At 41.3% G+C, this 15,116-nt stretch overlaps 1 protein-coding gene across 1 annotated transcript in view; it reads right to left on the bottom strand.

Annotated features, from left to right (window-relative positions):
* LOC108410901 (fibrocystin-L-like) overlaps positions 1 to 15,116 on the bottom strand; it is a 91,099-nt gene that overhangs the window by 4,218 nt on the left and 71,765 nt on the right. The window contains exons 68-75 of the mRNA XM_037542682.1: positions 14,743 to 14,908; positions 11,819 to 12,051; positions 10,096 to 10,263; positions 9,454 to 9,611; positions 7,988 to 8,123; positions 5,820 to 6,158; positions 4,025 to 4,176; positions 916 to 1,062 (exon numbers count right to left, since the gene is read on the bottom strand). Of these exons, the coding sequence (XP_037398579.1) occupies positions 916 to 1,062; positions 4,025 to 4,176; positions 5,820 to 6,158; positions 7,988 to 8,123; positions 9,454 to 9,611; positions 10,096 to 10,263; positions 11,819 to 12,051; positions 14,743 to 14,908 (1,499 nt within the window). The remainder of the gene's footprint in view (positions 1 to 915; positions 1,063 to 4,024; positions 4,177 to 5,819; positions 6,159 to 7,987; positions 8,124 to 9,453; positions 9,612 to 10,095; positions 10,264 to 11,818; positions 12,052 to 14,742; positions 14,909 to 15,116) is intronic.

The raw sequence follows: 15,116 nt of genomic DNA, 5'->3' as shown, positions 1-15,116 counted from the left end.
AAATGCTCTGTTAAGTGATGGCAGGGAGGCTGACCCAAGTGCAGAGGGGAAAACCCACGAGAAACTTACTGACGCGATGGAGATTGAATTTGGTGATTGTGCACATTGGAGTCCAGGTGACCCAGAGCCAGGCTCGAAGTGCCGGTGTACTGATTGGCAAAATGGGAAAAACGCCTCAACAAATGGGACATAAAAAGGTGGAAAAAAGGCAAACAAAGGGGACGCAGCGTGCTCAAACAAAGGCTAAACTTTTGGTTTTTTACGTAGTTTTGGGGCAGTTTCTCTCTTTTGTTTTTTCCAGCCTTCTTTCTTTTTCCTTTGTTTTCTCTTTCCTGCCCTTTTTGTTTAAATACCAATCTGGGCTATGTACCGTACCAGTCACCCCTGTACAAAGGTGTGACAAAGGGCTGCTGTTTGACACAGCCTTAGGTAGAGTCCAAAAGTGTGCCAGGTTGGGTCTAATCAGCCCGAGGGCTTTTGGGAATTGGAGTTCCCTGAACCTATGGCACCTTGTTGCTGTGGCCCTCTGCTGGTCATCTCAGCAGTCAAATCAAAATCAAGCAGAAAATACAAACGGTTCCAATAGAGGGCGACAGTGGCAAGGTGCCCAGCCTTACATGTTCCTGCTATATTCATTATCTCTTTATGAGCTGTTTTACAGTAGAGGCCATCACTAGTGTAGGTACAGCATATAACCACCTACAACTAACCAAAGAAACGTTTGTATTTTCTGCTCGACTTTGATTTGACTGCGGAGGGCAAAGATGGTCCAATCATTTATCGTATGACCAGCACACATCTGTTTGTGTAGTTTTTTCTGCTTCTTCTTGCTGCTGTAAAAATCCACACATTAAAATAACCCAAATTAAACAAATGCTTGACTTCTTCTCGTTCGAGTGCTGTTGAGAAGCTCACCTCCTGGTCCACTGCCATGATGCACGGCTGTACACTTAGAGGTCCAGGCTGGAACCCAGCTACCGGCTGCTGCACCACGATCAGAGACGACACGCTCTTCACCGTCTGCACCGGTGGGTCCTGACGCGTCACCTCCTGACTGGCCACCTGACCCACAGAGACAGAGTCTATCACAACTGTACGTACTACCAGGCTGAGTGGCTTAATTAGGTTTGGCGTGAGTTCACAGTAGCGTAATGAGTGACTGCACTGGAAGAAAACAGTCATTTCCACTTGCACCTGTACACCGTGTATGTTTGTTCATCCTGGATCTCTTGATATGGGACAGCATTAGTGAGAAAATTTACAATGATGGTAAATTTCCTATTGTTAGGAAGGGTCTCCTTGTTCTCCCTCAGAAACCAGAGAATGAAGCGATAATCCAGCTCAGAATATCAGTGACCAAAGTTATTACGGTGTTATCACGATATTGTTAAACGATATTAATAATGTTTAAAAAGCACTAATAATCCTTTTATTAAAGGTGTATAGGATAATAAGTACATTATTGGTGCTGCCGGAAAAAAACGGGTATCTCCATTTTTATTATTAATAATAATAATAATAATAATAATAATAATACATTGGATTCATAACGCACTTTTGTTATAAAGTGGGACCCTGTCATGGGACCCTGGACAGGCCATTGCAGTAAGGAGTAATGAGACTCTGTACCCCCATATAAATACAGCTGTCTTTTTTAGTTTTTGTGTACACATCAATCAGAAAAATGCTTTAGGTATCAAGTAAATAAAATACACTGCTCAAAAAAATAAAGGGAACACTTAAACAACACAATATAACTCCAAGTAAATCAAACTTCTGTGAAATCAAACTGTCCACTTAGGAAGCAACACTGACAATCAATTTCACAGCTGTTGTGCAAATGGAACAGACAACAGGTGGAAATTACTGGCAATTAGCAAGACACACTCAGTAAAGGAGTGGTCCTGCAGGTGGGACCACAGACCACTTCTCAGTACCTTTCTGCTTTCTGGCTGATGTTTTGGTCACTTTTGAATGTTGGTGGTGCTTTCACACTCGTGGTAGCAGGAGACGGACTCTACAACCCACACAAGTGGCTCAGGTAGTGCAGCTCATCCAGGATGGCACATCAATGCGAGCTGTGGCAAGAAGGTCTGCTGTGTCTGTCAGCGTAGTGTCCAGAGGCTGGAGGCGCTACCAGGAGACAGGCCAGTACACCAGGAGACGTGGAGGAGGCTGTAGGAGGGCAACAACCCAGCAGCAGGACCGCTACCTCCGCCTTTGAGCAAGGAGGAACAGGAGGAGCACTGCCAGAGCCCTGCAGAATGACCTCCAGCAGGCCACAAATGTGCATGTGCCTGCACAAACGGTTAGAAACCGACTCCATGAGGATGGTTTGAGGGCCCGACGTCCACAGATGGGGGTTGTGCTCACAGCCCAGCACCGTGCAGGACGCTTGGCATTTGCCAGAGAACACCAGGATTGGCAAATTCACCACTGGCACCCTGTGATCTTCACAGATGAAAGCAGGTTCACACTGAGCACATGTGACAGACGTGACAGAGTCTGGAGATGCCGTGGAGAGCGATCTGCTGCCTGCAACATCCTTCAGCATGACCGGTTTGGCAGTGGGTCAGTAATGGTGTGGGGTGGCTTCTTTGGAGGGCCGCACAGCCGTCCATGTGCTCGCCAGAGGTAGCCTGACTGCCATTAGGTACCGAGATGAGATCCTCAGACCCCTTGTGAGACCATATGCTGGTGCGGTTGGCCCTGGGTTCCTCCTAATGCAGGACAATGCTAGACCTCATGTGGCTGGAGTGTGTCAGCAGTTCCTGCAAGATGAAGACATTGAAGCTATGGACCGGCCCGCCCGTTCCCCAGACCTGAATCCGATTGAGCACATCTGGGACATCATGTCTTGCTCCATCCACCAACGTCACATTGCACCACAGACTGTCCAGGAGTTGGCGGATGCTTTAGTCCAGGTCTGGGAGGAGATCCCTCAGGAGACCATCCATCACCTCATCAGGAGCTGCCCAGGCGTTGTAGGGAGGTCATACAGGCACATGGAGGCCACACACAATACTGAGCCTCATTTTGACTTGTTTTAAGGACATCACATCAAAGTTGATCAGCCTGTCGTGTGTTTTTCCACTTTAATTCTGTGTGTGACTCCAAATCCAGGCCTCCATTGGTGAATAAATTTGATTTGCATTGATGATGTTTGTGTGATTTTGTTGTCAGCACATTCAACTTTGTACAGAACAAAGTATTCAATGAGAATATTTCATTCATTCAGATCTAGGATGAGTTATTTGAGTGTTCCCTTTATTTTTTTGAGCAGTGTGTGTAGACAATATATAAATAATATATATTGTGCTGATTATTTCTTTTCTACATTTTGGTCCAAAAACATTTTGCCAGCCTCTTCTGACTAATCATATTTATTCTGATTTATATGTTTATTATGGATTTAGATTGTAAAGCTAGTCTTTTTTAAAAAAAAACAGAACTACAGTGAATATTTTCTGTTTTCTTTGAATTATCAGACTTTTTATCAGCGGTTAAAACTAACCCCTCAGTCAGTTCCGGTTAACCCCACCACATCTAGAACTCCTGTTTGAGCAGAGACTGAACTGAACCAGACTAACTGAGCCATGTGTTACATTAAAGCAGACATTACAATCCAAATAAATGTCATTATTAGGTATCTATATAGTATTATTATACTAGATATAAAGGGTGGTTCAAAAAGATTCATCCAATTTCAAAATGATTCATTTCAAGTGTAAATCATTACAGAACAGTGCAGTGAACTATAAATGGTTTAAATGAGCATAAAGTTAATTAGGTAATTTTACAAGTGCTTAATATGAACCTCCTCCAGCTATACAGATAACATCAACGCCGTAGTCAAATTCATCCCAGACTGGATTGACCACGTCAGGTGTCGCTGCACTCACGGCTCTTTCAGTGCGATTTCGGAGATCATTCAGTTTTGTGGAACAGTCAAACAGTCAGAGACTCTATGATCCGCTATTTCAGTTGGATTGTGATTGCTAATATGAGGGTGCATTGAACTGACCTGGCTCCAGGACGGGTCACTGGGGGGAGGAGATGGGGGAACAACGCCCATTGATGACACGTTGAAGCCGATGGACTGACTCAGATTGCCGGAGACTGCAGCCTGACCCAGACTGTCAGCGATGTTCTTCAGCACTGCAAACTGCTGCTCACCTTCAAGAGACACAGACAGAGGTAAACACACAGGATCAGAGTTAATGACGTAATAATGAAGAGATAATGATAGCTATGGAATCAATGTTTTTATTTCAACAGTATAATTATAAAAATAAAATTGATAATACTTAAAGACATAAAAAGCTATTTATGAAGCATTTTTTCCTAATTATCTGATTTATTTTTCTATATTATGGCATTTACATCAACGTTTGTATCACTTACTCACAAAACATTTATGAAATAAAAAAAAAAGCCTGTTAAAAGTTTGGGGATGCCTTTTTTTCAGAACGGTTGAACAAATGAGCATCAGTTTTATTTGTTGGTATGCAGTTATTTATATTAAATGAAAGGCTGTTTAGATCTAGTTATTAATGTTTGTAAAAACCGTAAAACTGACTTCAGCTATCTCAAGAATAAAGCCAAAGCCCACTCATTTCATCCCCTTATCAGCACTCAGCAGCACTCAGAGCTTTGAGGGAGGGATGCGAGGTCTGATAAGGTGAAACATATAAAAAAGAACTAGCAGTGCCACATTAAAAAACAAACAAACTGTGAAATGACTTTAATTCAATTCCATTTGATTCGGGCCTGATCCAATATGATTCACTTCATACCATTTGATTCTGGCCTGATCCAATATGATTCACTTCATACCATTTGATTCGGGCCTGATCCAATATGATTCACTTCATACCATTTGATTCCGGCCTGATCCTATATGATTCACTTCATACCATTTGATTCGGGCCTGATCCAATATGATTCACTTCATACCATTTGATTCGGGCCTGATCCAATATGATTCACTTCATACCATTTGATTCCGGCCTGATCCAATATGATTCAGTTCAATTAAACTGAAATTGTACTGTAACTCTATAACTTCTTCCCACACCAGAGAGAGAGAGGAGATGGGACTCTGCGATCCGATGCTGAGTAAGCCATAGTGGATTGTTTTTTCAGGGATTTGCCCTGGTCGAGCCAGCTGAGCCACTATATATATATATATATATATATATATATATTTAAATCCTACAGAGGAGCTATGCACCTTTCACTCACCTTGCACCTGTGTAAACGTAATGTGAAAATAAACGTGATTTGATTTTGAACAGTGTAAAAAATGTCAGATCAACTTAAAAACTTCACGTGGTAACAAATAAATGAACTAGTTCTATGCATTCTAAATAAATACTTGGAATGAACGATTCTTTCAGTGAATGAATAAAACTGGTTCAGTTGATTGTTCCTATATGAAGTCATGTTTTGGGCTGACCAGCTGACGAGCCATTTTTTACACTGCTGGGTGTTCAAGCTTTTACACCCAGCTGCAGCTGCGTTGTGCCAACAAAACCACTCCAGGTAGTTTTCCTCACGAAAAGTTTTAAAAGGTACGGAGCCCAGCTGGTGACATCCTGTAGAAATAAAAATAATGCGTGGCCACGACTTAGTAAGGTGTGGGAATGAGATTGCAGCTTACTAAGTCGTGGCCATGCATTAGGATCTCATTCCCACGCACTAATAAGGCGTGGCGATGCATTAGGATCTTGTTCCCATGCATTAGGTGTTGCCTAAGAAAAGAGGAGCAGGTTAATTGAAGGTGTAATGTCTGCTGTTAGTGGTCAGCGGCTGCTCACTGGTGCTGTTGCTGGACGTCTCGTTCACTGGAGGCTGCTTGATCTCCACCTGAACGGTCAGCCCAGTGGAGCGCCTCCGCCGCGCTGAGCCCTCCCGGATGATGTTGGTGATGCGGATCATGTTGGGGGGAACCTTCAGGAAGGCAGCCAGGTTGGTGACCAGCTTGTCCCCGAAGAACTCCTCCTCGGTCATGAACGGGAGGTTCAAGGCGACGAAGAGAACCGGAGACGTGCGGATCTCGACAGGGCTGGAGCCTCGCAGCAGGACGTGCAGCATTTTGTAATCAGCATCGAAATAGTTGGAGCCGAGAGCGGAGCTCTGACTCGGGACGTACTGACCTGCAGGACGAAGATTGGCAGAGAGAAACATTGAGCCGCATCTTTTATACTTTATTCCAGCTGGAATTTTATATGATCTGACATGTTAATATAAGTGTGTAGGGGCTTGTTGAAACTAATTAGCATACTGTCATTCCAAATATCTCAATATCACTCAAAATCACCATAGGTCCTTTTTCTGAGGTACATTTTTATAAAAAGATTATTCGACTTAATATTTTATCCATTTCCTCCTCTGTAAAGAGCACATATCATGAAATGAACAACATTTACATTAAATATAAGCAAGTGAAGTTTCATAGAATTATTTTCCCAGTCCATACAGCCTGCACATGGAAACTAGGCTGAATCTGTTCAGCATTTTTATGACGTCTTCAAAACCAACTCACCACATATACATCCTCCTATTTAGCCTGCAGCCGTTTAGCCCCTCCCTTTACGCTCGGTAAGAAAGGGAGTTTCAGTCTGGAATGCTTTTTGAACGAAGCACAATACCGGACAGCCAATCAAAACAGAGCTCAGCAAAAGTTTGAAAACGCCTGGTATAATGATGTTTTGTTGATTTCTAAATCTAAATAATTTCTAACGTACAAATGAAATGACACTACAGCACTGTGTGAAAGTCTCAGGCACCCAAGACACATTTTCAAAATCTATTTATTTGTGTAGTTTGTGTTTATTTGCTGAATAAACAACATTTATAGAATATTAATTAATAATGATTTTATATATATATTTTTCTGGATAAGTAAGTAAGTGATACTTTTTTAATCCCACAAACGGGGAAATTCCACCTCCACATTTAACCCATCCGTGAAGTGAAACACCACATACACACACACTAGGGGGCAGTGGGCACACTTGCCTGGAGCGGTGGGCAGCCCTATGCATGGCAGTTAGGTGTCTTGCTCAAGGACACCTTAGTTATGGACTGTCGGCCCTGGGGATTGAACCAGCAATCTTCCGGTCACAGGGCCAGTTCCCTAACCTCCAGCCCACGACTGCCCCTATGTCGGTGTTTTTGTGTGTTTGTTTACCCATCTCCGAGTCTCTCCTCGAGGAAGTCCAGTATTATATGTAGTTAAAAAGCAGCTCCTGGTTTGACCAATCAGTGCTCAGTAAATTGAGCTCATGATATAATTGATGATATTAACGAGTCTCTGTGGCGGCTGTGAAGGTGTCCAGGAAAAATATGGACCCGAGAAATTCTTGTTACTGTTTGTTGTTTTTCTGTTTATTTGAATTATGAATACGACTTTATTCTAATGTATATTGTGATAAACTCACTGCTGAGGTCAACTGGTTAAACATTTGCTTAGATGCCCTAAAACCTCCGCACAGTACTTTACATATGAAATGAAACTATTTCTATGCGCTTGCTGAGTTTAACATATTAGAAAATTGAGAATCTACCAAAACTTTTACACAGGCCACATTTGATGTTTCCAGTGTCTTAAATTCAGCCAATAAACAGTAATTTCTGTTTTTTTGTAACCTATAAACTTTCAAACATCTGTTCAAAAATCTGGTTTTGGCTCCAAGCAGTGTGGCAATCTGACGGATGTTTACAGATGCTGCTGCTGTTTATTACACAGATGTTAATAACACCCTATGACATGTAATACAGACAGTTAGAATTCTAGACTTTGTGGCAAGCATGATTCACCATAGCTGACCAGACTGACTGGCACTGAAACACGGTGCCGAATGACTAGTTTTGAAGTAATTCGCTCGATAATGCTGATTAAAGGCTGCTCTCTCCTGTTCACTGTTCTGATTGCCTGACTGAACTGCTCCGTTTATCAGGTCTATGTTGAGCTGTACTGTACCGGCGTAGTCAGGCTTCAGCAGGGTGTAGTCTGTTTTGGCACTATTCCACTGCGCGTTGTTCGGTGCGACCAGGCGATTGTTCACGTAGACGTCCAGCCGCTGAGGATTTGAGTAAAACACCGCGACTTGAACCGTCTGAAAAAGGAGCAAAAAGAGACCAGTGGCTGAATAACTCCAACTCCAAATAACTCCAAACCTCCAGCCTCATTAGCCCTAAAGGCCAATTACACCTTTCTAAAGAAATTCGGCATCATTCAGTGGCTGATTAGTAAACAAAGCAGTTCAGAGTTCAGTGTGAAGTGATTCATTTACAGACGCAGCCAACTTTACAGTGGGAGTGATAGGAACCAGGGGTCGCCATGACTACAACACAGCTATAGCCATTTTATTTACTACCCAGAACCAGCAGAGAACCCTATGACGCTGTTTCAGAGCCACTCTTAATAATAAAAAAAAATAGTGGACTTTGAGAATAAAGTTGTAATATTTAGAGAATAAAGTCGTAATATTTTGACAATAAAGTAATATTTGGAGGATAAAGTGGGTTAACTAATGGGGGATAGCTGTAGGGGGTCTAACTGTAGGGGGCTAACTCTAGGGGGGTTAACTATAGGGGGGGCTTCCATACTGCGTTGGGGTCTTGGTTGCTGCACTGGCGCCGGAGCTCCTCTCACTCCCGTCTCTCTCTGTGGATCATTTTGATCTTCATCCTCACTGTCTGTGAAACTTCATGCCCTCTTTGAATGGGGGAGATGAAGCCCCCGACAGTCGTCTGTCAACAGCACAGACGGTTTCCTCCGAGTCCGTCCGGCTCTTTATTCTAGATAAACACAGTTTCCTGCTCAGCCGTTTCAGCCGGTTCTTATACTAATACCAGGCTGGTGCTGATGAGCAGGAGAGACAGAGAGGCTGAGTGTTTCTTTATGGGGGAATCAGTATGAAAGTGCAGCTCCACCAACTCAACGCCCCTCATTTAACACCAGGAGGTGCTGCTTCACTTCACGAAGCCTTTGGCCACAATATTGTGACCTTTATTGGTATTAATGCCACTTTAATGTCGTAATTCTACAACTTTTTTCCTCAAATATTATGACTTTTTTCTCAAAGTCTGAGTTTTTATATGCAATATTAATAGTAAAATAGTGATAATATGTTATGACTAATATTATAAGGCAGGTGACTCTGTGCTTTGAATAGAAAAAACTTTTTTTTTACTTGCGTAAGAACCACTGTAAAGCAATATCTCTCTGATCAGGCAGTGAATTCATAACCTCTTCATGTAGGAACTTTCTGTTGGACGTCTGGTTCCTATCACCACCACTGTGAGCAGTTCTGACTCACTGGTGTTTCACACCAAACCAATCTGAAGGACTTTGTTTACATCGTATTTAATTCCGTATTGGTCAGATGTTAGTGGCACGTAGCGAGAGAATACGGAGAGAATGCTGGTAGTGATCTGTCATACATCAGTGGGTTTAGCATTCAGCATCATGAGTCTCAGGCTCTGTGGGGATGTGCTGGTGAAGTAGATGTCGTAGGACTTGTTTGTGGCCACAATGCTGTGGAAGAGAGAGACTCTCTTTTGACACGTGTAGCCTGCACACCAGCCGTGGTCTTGTGGGCCTGTGCAAACAGAGTCAAAGTTATCAGACTAACAGCAAACACATCAAAATATCGAAATATCCTACACACAAATAATGACTTAATTAATTAATAATGAAATAATAACTACGTTTGGAATACTGTCAACCCAGCCCAAATTATGTTTAAAAGACTTCTGTGTGAAAATACAAATCTAATTAAAGTAATTTAGTTGTTTATGTATTTGTTTATGTATTTATGTTAGTTCATCTATTGGAAGAAATAAAACAGAAAACATTTTTTTTTCCATAACTCTTGCACAGGCTGCATCTTATGTTTTATTTATGTCTTTATTTATTTCTATGAATTATATAATTTGCTAAAGTTTGATTGTAAGCAGTAACTGTTTAATCAATTTGTAGGATTTGACTTTCACATGTAATTTGACCAGCGGTGCACAAACGACTGCATATGGGGCCCAAATACAGACACCAAAAGGTTCAATCTAGAGTTGGGACAGACGTACCGTTCAGCAGGTCCACATAGCCATCTCCCAGCACAGCCACAGGAGACAGACGCCTGGTTTCAGTGTCCGAGTCCAGACTCTCGATCACCAGCATCCTGTAGTTCAGCCCAGAGCACTTGTAGGCCTGCCAGGAGCTCATATACACACAGCTGGAGTCCCGGATTATACCTGCAGCGCCATATATGGATCAGTGTAGAATGACCTCAGAGTTCAAAACACATTTCAGACTTTTGATTTATTTGGACTTTAGACTAAAATCTTTTTGCGACCCTCTGCTTTAATTACGATTATTACATTAAAACAAATGAGTCAAAATTCCATTTCATAACACTACCCAAACTTTACCAGATGTTTCAGTAGTGTCTGTTTATGTAGTGACTGTTTCTGTAGTGTCTGTTTCGGCAGTGACTGTTTCGGCAGTGACTGTTTCTGTAGTGACTGTTTCAGTAGTGACTGTTTCAGTAGTGACTGTTTCAGTAGTGACTGTTTCAGTAGTGACTGTTTCATTAGTGATTTTGAGTAGTGACTTTCAATAGTGACTTTCAGTAGTGTCTGTTTCGGCAGTGACTGTTTCGGCAGTGACTGTTTCGGTAGTGACTGTGTCGGTAGTGACTTTCAGTAGTGACTGTTTCAGTAGTAACTGTTTCAGTAGTGACTGTTTCAGTAGTAACTGTTTCTGTAGTGACTGTTTCAGTAGTGACTGTTTCTGTAGTGACTGTTTCAGTAGTGACTGTTTCAGTAGTGACTGTTTCAGTAGTAACTGTTTCAGTAGTGACTGTTTCTGTAGTGACTGTTTCAGTAGTGACTGTTTCAGTAGTGACTGTTTCTGTAGTGACTGTTTCTGTAGTGACTGTTACAGTAGTGACTGTTTCAGTAGTAACTGTTTCAGTAGTGACTGTTTCTGTAGTGACTGTTTCTGTAGTGACTGTTTCAGTAGTGACTGTTTCAGTAATAACTGTTTCAGTAGTAACTGTTTTAGTAGTGACTGTTTCAGTGACAATTTTAACATAATTTGAGCAGAAGTCAAAAACGCAGTCAGTACATGACCAGCAAACCCAGCTATATTTTTCATTAAATACACAAAAAATGAATTGCAGAAAATCTGTTTCAGAAGTGATGATTCTTAATATTCCTCACTGATTTTTTAGGACACATTTACTTCAAAACAGTGGGATCTAACTGCTGGCCATGTGGTCATGAGGGACAGCGTCACTTCCTGCTCTAAAATACCGTCTTTCAGTAATGACAAAAATGCAGGACAGCATTTTTCAATACAGTTTTTATATAAAAATTAAACTCATGATAAATATAAAAATGAAAAATAATGAAAAAGATCCTTTAAAAAGTTACGTTATAAGTTGTATTTTCAGAAGTTTATATTTAGGAGTTTAGGAGCGTAAATGTAGAACCTCCCAACTGAATGTACCCTGTAAAAGATTATTTCATATATGTTTAGGTTATTGCAACCTCAGTTAATGCCTTTTATGTTGTAAATAAAGGTTTTGCAAAATAATCCTTGTAGATATCTATTGTTTAAATACGTGATTGTTTTTTTTAAATAATTTTTTTTATTTGTGAGCGCTGTTTGAACTAATTTGGTAGAATGGTCCATGTCCTGTATGTCTTTTGCCTGGCTGAAGCTGAGATTCTAGATACAGCTGGCAGAAAGGTTCACTGGACTTCATGTTATCTGGATCGTTAAAAGGGAAAAACTTATACACACCTTTGTTTGGCGCTATTTGGTTCACAGGAATACGGCTGCCGTTGAGGTAGGTGAGCATGACTTTGGGGATACGGTAATCTCCCAGCCCGTGTCGGGGGTCCCCGTTCCACTCATACTCAGACTGGGGCACCACCGACCCTACTGCCCCCAGGAAACTACCATCCAGGTCATTCAACAGGCTCTTCTTCTTAGCGTCACAGTCCATGTCCACACAGTCGGATGGGTTCACCTTGCTGTAATGAGTGAATCATAGTTAAGACACCAATATTGATCAATATTGCAGTTTAAATTATGATTCTTTTCTATAACTTGCTTTTTTCAGGCCATGAAGACCAACACATCCACGTTTTTGTGGCTTGAGACTTGAACATTGAACATAATCCCACTTACACTCTTAAAAAAGAAGGTTCCTTAAGGGTTCTTTAGTAAAGAGAATGGCTCTATATAAAACCATGAACACTCAAAAAACCCTTTGCAAGATTAAAGGATTTTTGTATCATTAAAGGGTTCTTCAGACTGATGGAGAACATGTTTTATTAGGTTCTATATAGAACCTTTTTGAAAAAGCACCATCATAGCAATAAAAGAACCCTTTTTGGTGCTATATAGAGCCATCTATGCCACTCTGAGATCTAAAGAATCCTTTATCGATGCAACAAATCCTTTAATCATGCAAAAGTGTTCTTCATGGTTCTGTATAGAACCATTTTCTTGAATAAAGAACCCTTGAAGAACCATCATTTTTAGGTGTGTGGTTGTGTCTGTGTTGTCATGCAGCATATTCAGTTGGTTCTGATTAGTCTGACTGTGCCCAAGATCCATGTTATGAGATTAAATGTTTAGATTAGATTAAACTTGTAGAGGCAACGTTGTTGATAAATTAGACTACACTGCAAAAGTGGCATCTCGTCAAGTGAAATGATCTTTAATGTAGTCAGTATGTCTAATATGTCCCATTTTAAGGTGGCTGTGCACTTATTATAAGAATTTTTAGCTTGTTTTAATGGTAATTTAATTGTAATGTTTTAACATTTTTCTTTGTTTTAAGTCATTTTATTAACTAAAGTGATCTCTCTATACTGGTAGATAATTTAGCTGGTTTCAAGCTCATTTCTTACAACAAGCACAACCATCTGCCAACATAGTGAGACAGTTTTAAGTGATACTTTTTTTTTTTTTTTTATCCCACAAACGGGAAAATTCCATCTCCGCATTTAACCCATCCGTGAAGTGAAACACCACATACACACTAGTGAACACACACACATACATACATACACTAGGGGGCAGTGAGCACACTTGCCCGGAGCGGTGGGCAGCCCTATCCACGGTGCCTGGGGAGCAATTGGGGGTTAGGTGTCTTGCTCAAGGACACCTCAGTCATGGACTGTCGGTGCTGGGGATCGAACTGGCAACCTTCCGGTCACAGGGCTGGTTCCCTAACCTCCAGCCCACGACTGCCCCACTTTACTTTACTTAAAAATATTATTTAAACTAAGTAAAAGAAATAAGCTAAATCATCTTCAGTTAAGCTCACAGCAATCTCAACAGGAGAAATATTAGATTGTTTGACTATATTTAAGATAATGTTACATGACAAAATACCATTTTTGGAATGTATAATTAAAACTGCAGCTCTTGCAATTTGAAAGCGACACTCTAACATTCTAAATGATATAAAGCATTAAATCTTTCAGCTCTATAAAATGATAAAAAGGCTTCCCCTCTGGCAGAAGACCAGTTTTTAAGCAGCATATAGATACGAGCAGCAAAACGGCAAAACAAAATATGCTGAAAAATAGCTGTGTAAGGGCTCAGCCTGCGCCGCCGGCCGCCAGCAGAGGGCGACAGCAGCGAGGCGCGACAAGTTCAAGGAACTCCAATTCCCAGAAGTCCTTGGGCTGATTAAGGCCAACCTGGCACACCTGTGGGCTCCTCTACTTAACAGCAAACAGCAGCCCTTTGTCACACCTTTGTAGGGGGGTGACTTTGTAGCCTAGGTGGGTCTTTAAAGAAAAGGACAGTGAAAGCAAAAAGAAAAGAGAGCTGGAAAAAACGAGCCTTCATTCAGAGTGGTTTGATGTAAAAAGCTTCATTGTAGAGCGACTTCATTTCACAGACTTCTGATGTCTCTACAGTGGTGGTGATGGGAACCAGGCGTCGCCATGACGTCACCATTTACCATTCAGAACCACCAGAGAACCTACACGAGTCTCCTGGGCTTTACATGTAATGTTGATGTTGGTAGATCTCAAAAAATGCATTTTCCTCAGGGACTGTTTTGCCTCACAACACCCTGCATGTATCCTTTCACCATGGAAGGATTTAAATAAATGTATTGAAATACAATTTAAGCCAAACTCCTATAAATAAATCATAACATCAGGCCGCATATTCCTATTAGAACTTTTAGACGTGGACGTCTGGTTCCCATCACCACCACTGGGAACAATTCTGACTCTAAGTTTCTCTAGAACAGAGCGTTTCACACCGAACCACTCGGAAGCTCAACCATTTAATTATGTAGAGTGTTTTGAAAACCTGCTTCCCTTTTAAGTTATCAGGGATATTTCAGTCTGGACCACTTTTTGAACGAGTCAGATTACAAGACAACCAATCAGAACAGAGCTTATTTACATATCAGTCCTAAAGGCACAGCAGCACCACAGTCTGTGTAATTCTAAGGGATAAAATAGGCTGTAAAATGTTATTTAACTTTTGTACTATGACTGTAGTTTTGTACAAAAAACACACAGTAAGTGGATCTTATTCCCCTAATAAGGGGAAAAATATCTACAATGTACGACATGCGTCCTTCAAAACAGCAAAAACACTCATCTCAGTGACTCATTATTATCACATACCATCGATGTTGTGATAATGATTCATAAACGACAGGCCTGCTCTGCACCAACGACCCTCACCTCAGATCTGGCCGATGAATGAACACTTGGGCTTCCTCTGTGCTGTCACTCTTGGTGATCCTCATAACGTAGACGGGGTGCTGCAGGTCCTCGTTGCCCGGATTGGTCATGAACATATAATTTGTTTGGCTCAAGCACACGTTCCTGAACCCAGCGAAAGTGGTATCTGGAAGATGAATATATAAATGAACTCTATACAGACTTTCATACAGCAGATTAATCAGCGACACACTACACTGTTAGAAATAAGGGTTCTGTTCAGGTACATTTGTCAGTGTAAATGTTCCCTCAAAGGTTCTACAGTGGGTTTAAGGTCTGATTGTGGAGCTTAAATCAGTTCCTCCAGGTGAAAAGTTGGTATTTGTTCCTTTTCA

The sequence above is a fragment of the Pygocentrus nattereri genome, chromosome 1 (assembly GCF_015220715.1).
Source record: "Pygocentrus nattereri isolate fPygNat1 chromosome 1, fPygNat1.pri, whole genome shotgun sequence".
Lineage (NCBI taxonomy): Eukaryota > Metazoa > Chordata > Actinopteri > Characiformes > Serrasalmidae > Pygocentrus > Pygocentrus nattereri.
Note: the sequence above shows the minus strand (reverse complement) of the source record. Positions and strands in the feature narration are given on the sequence as shown.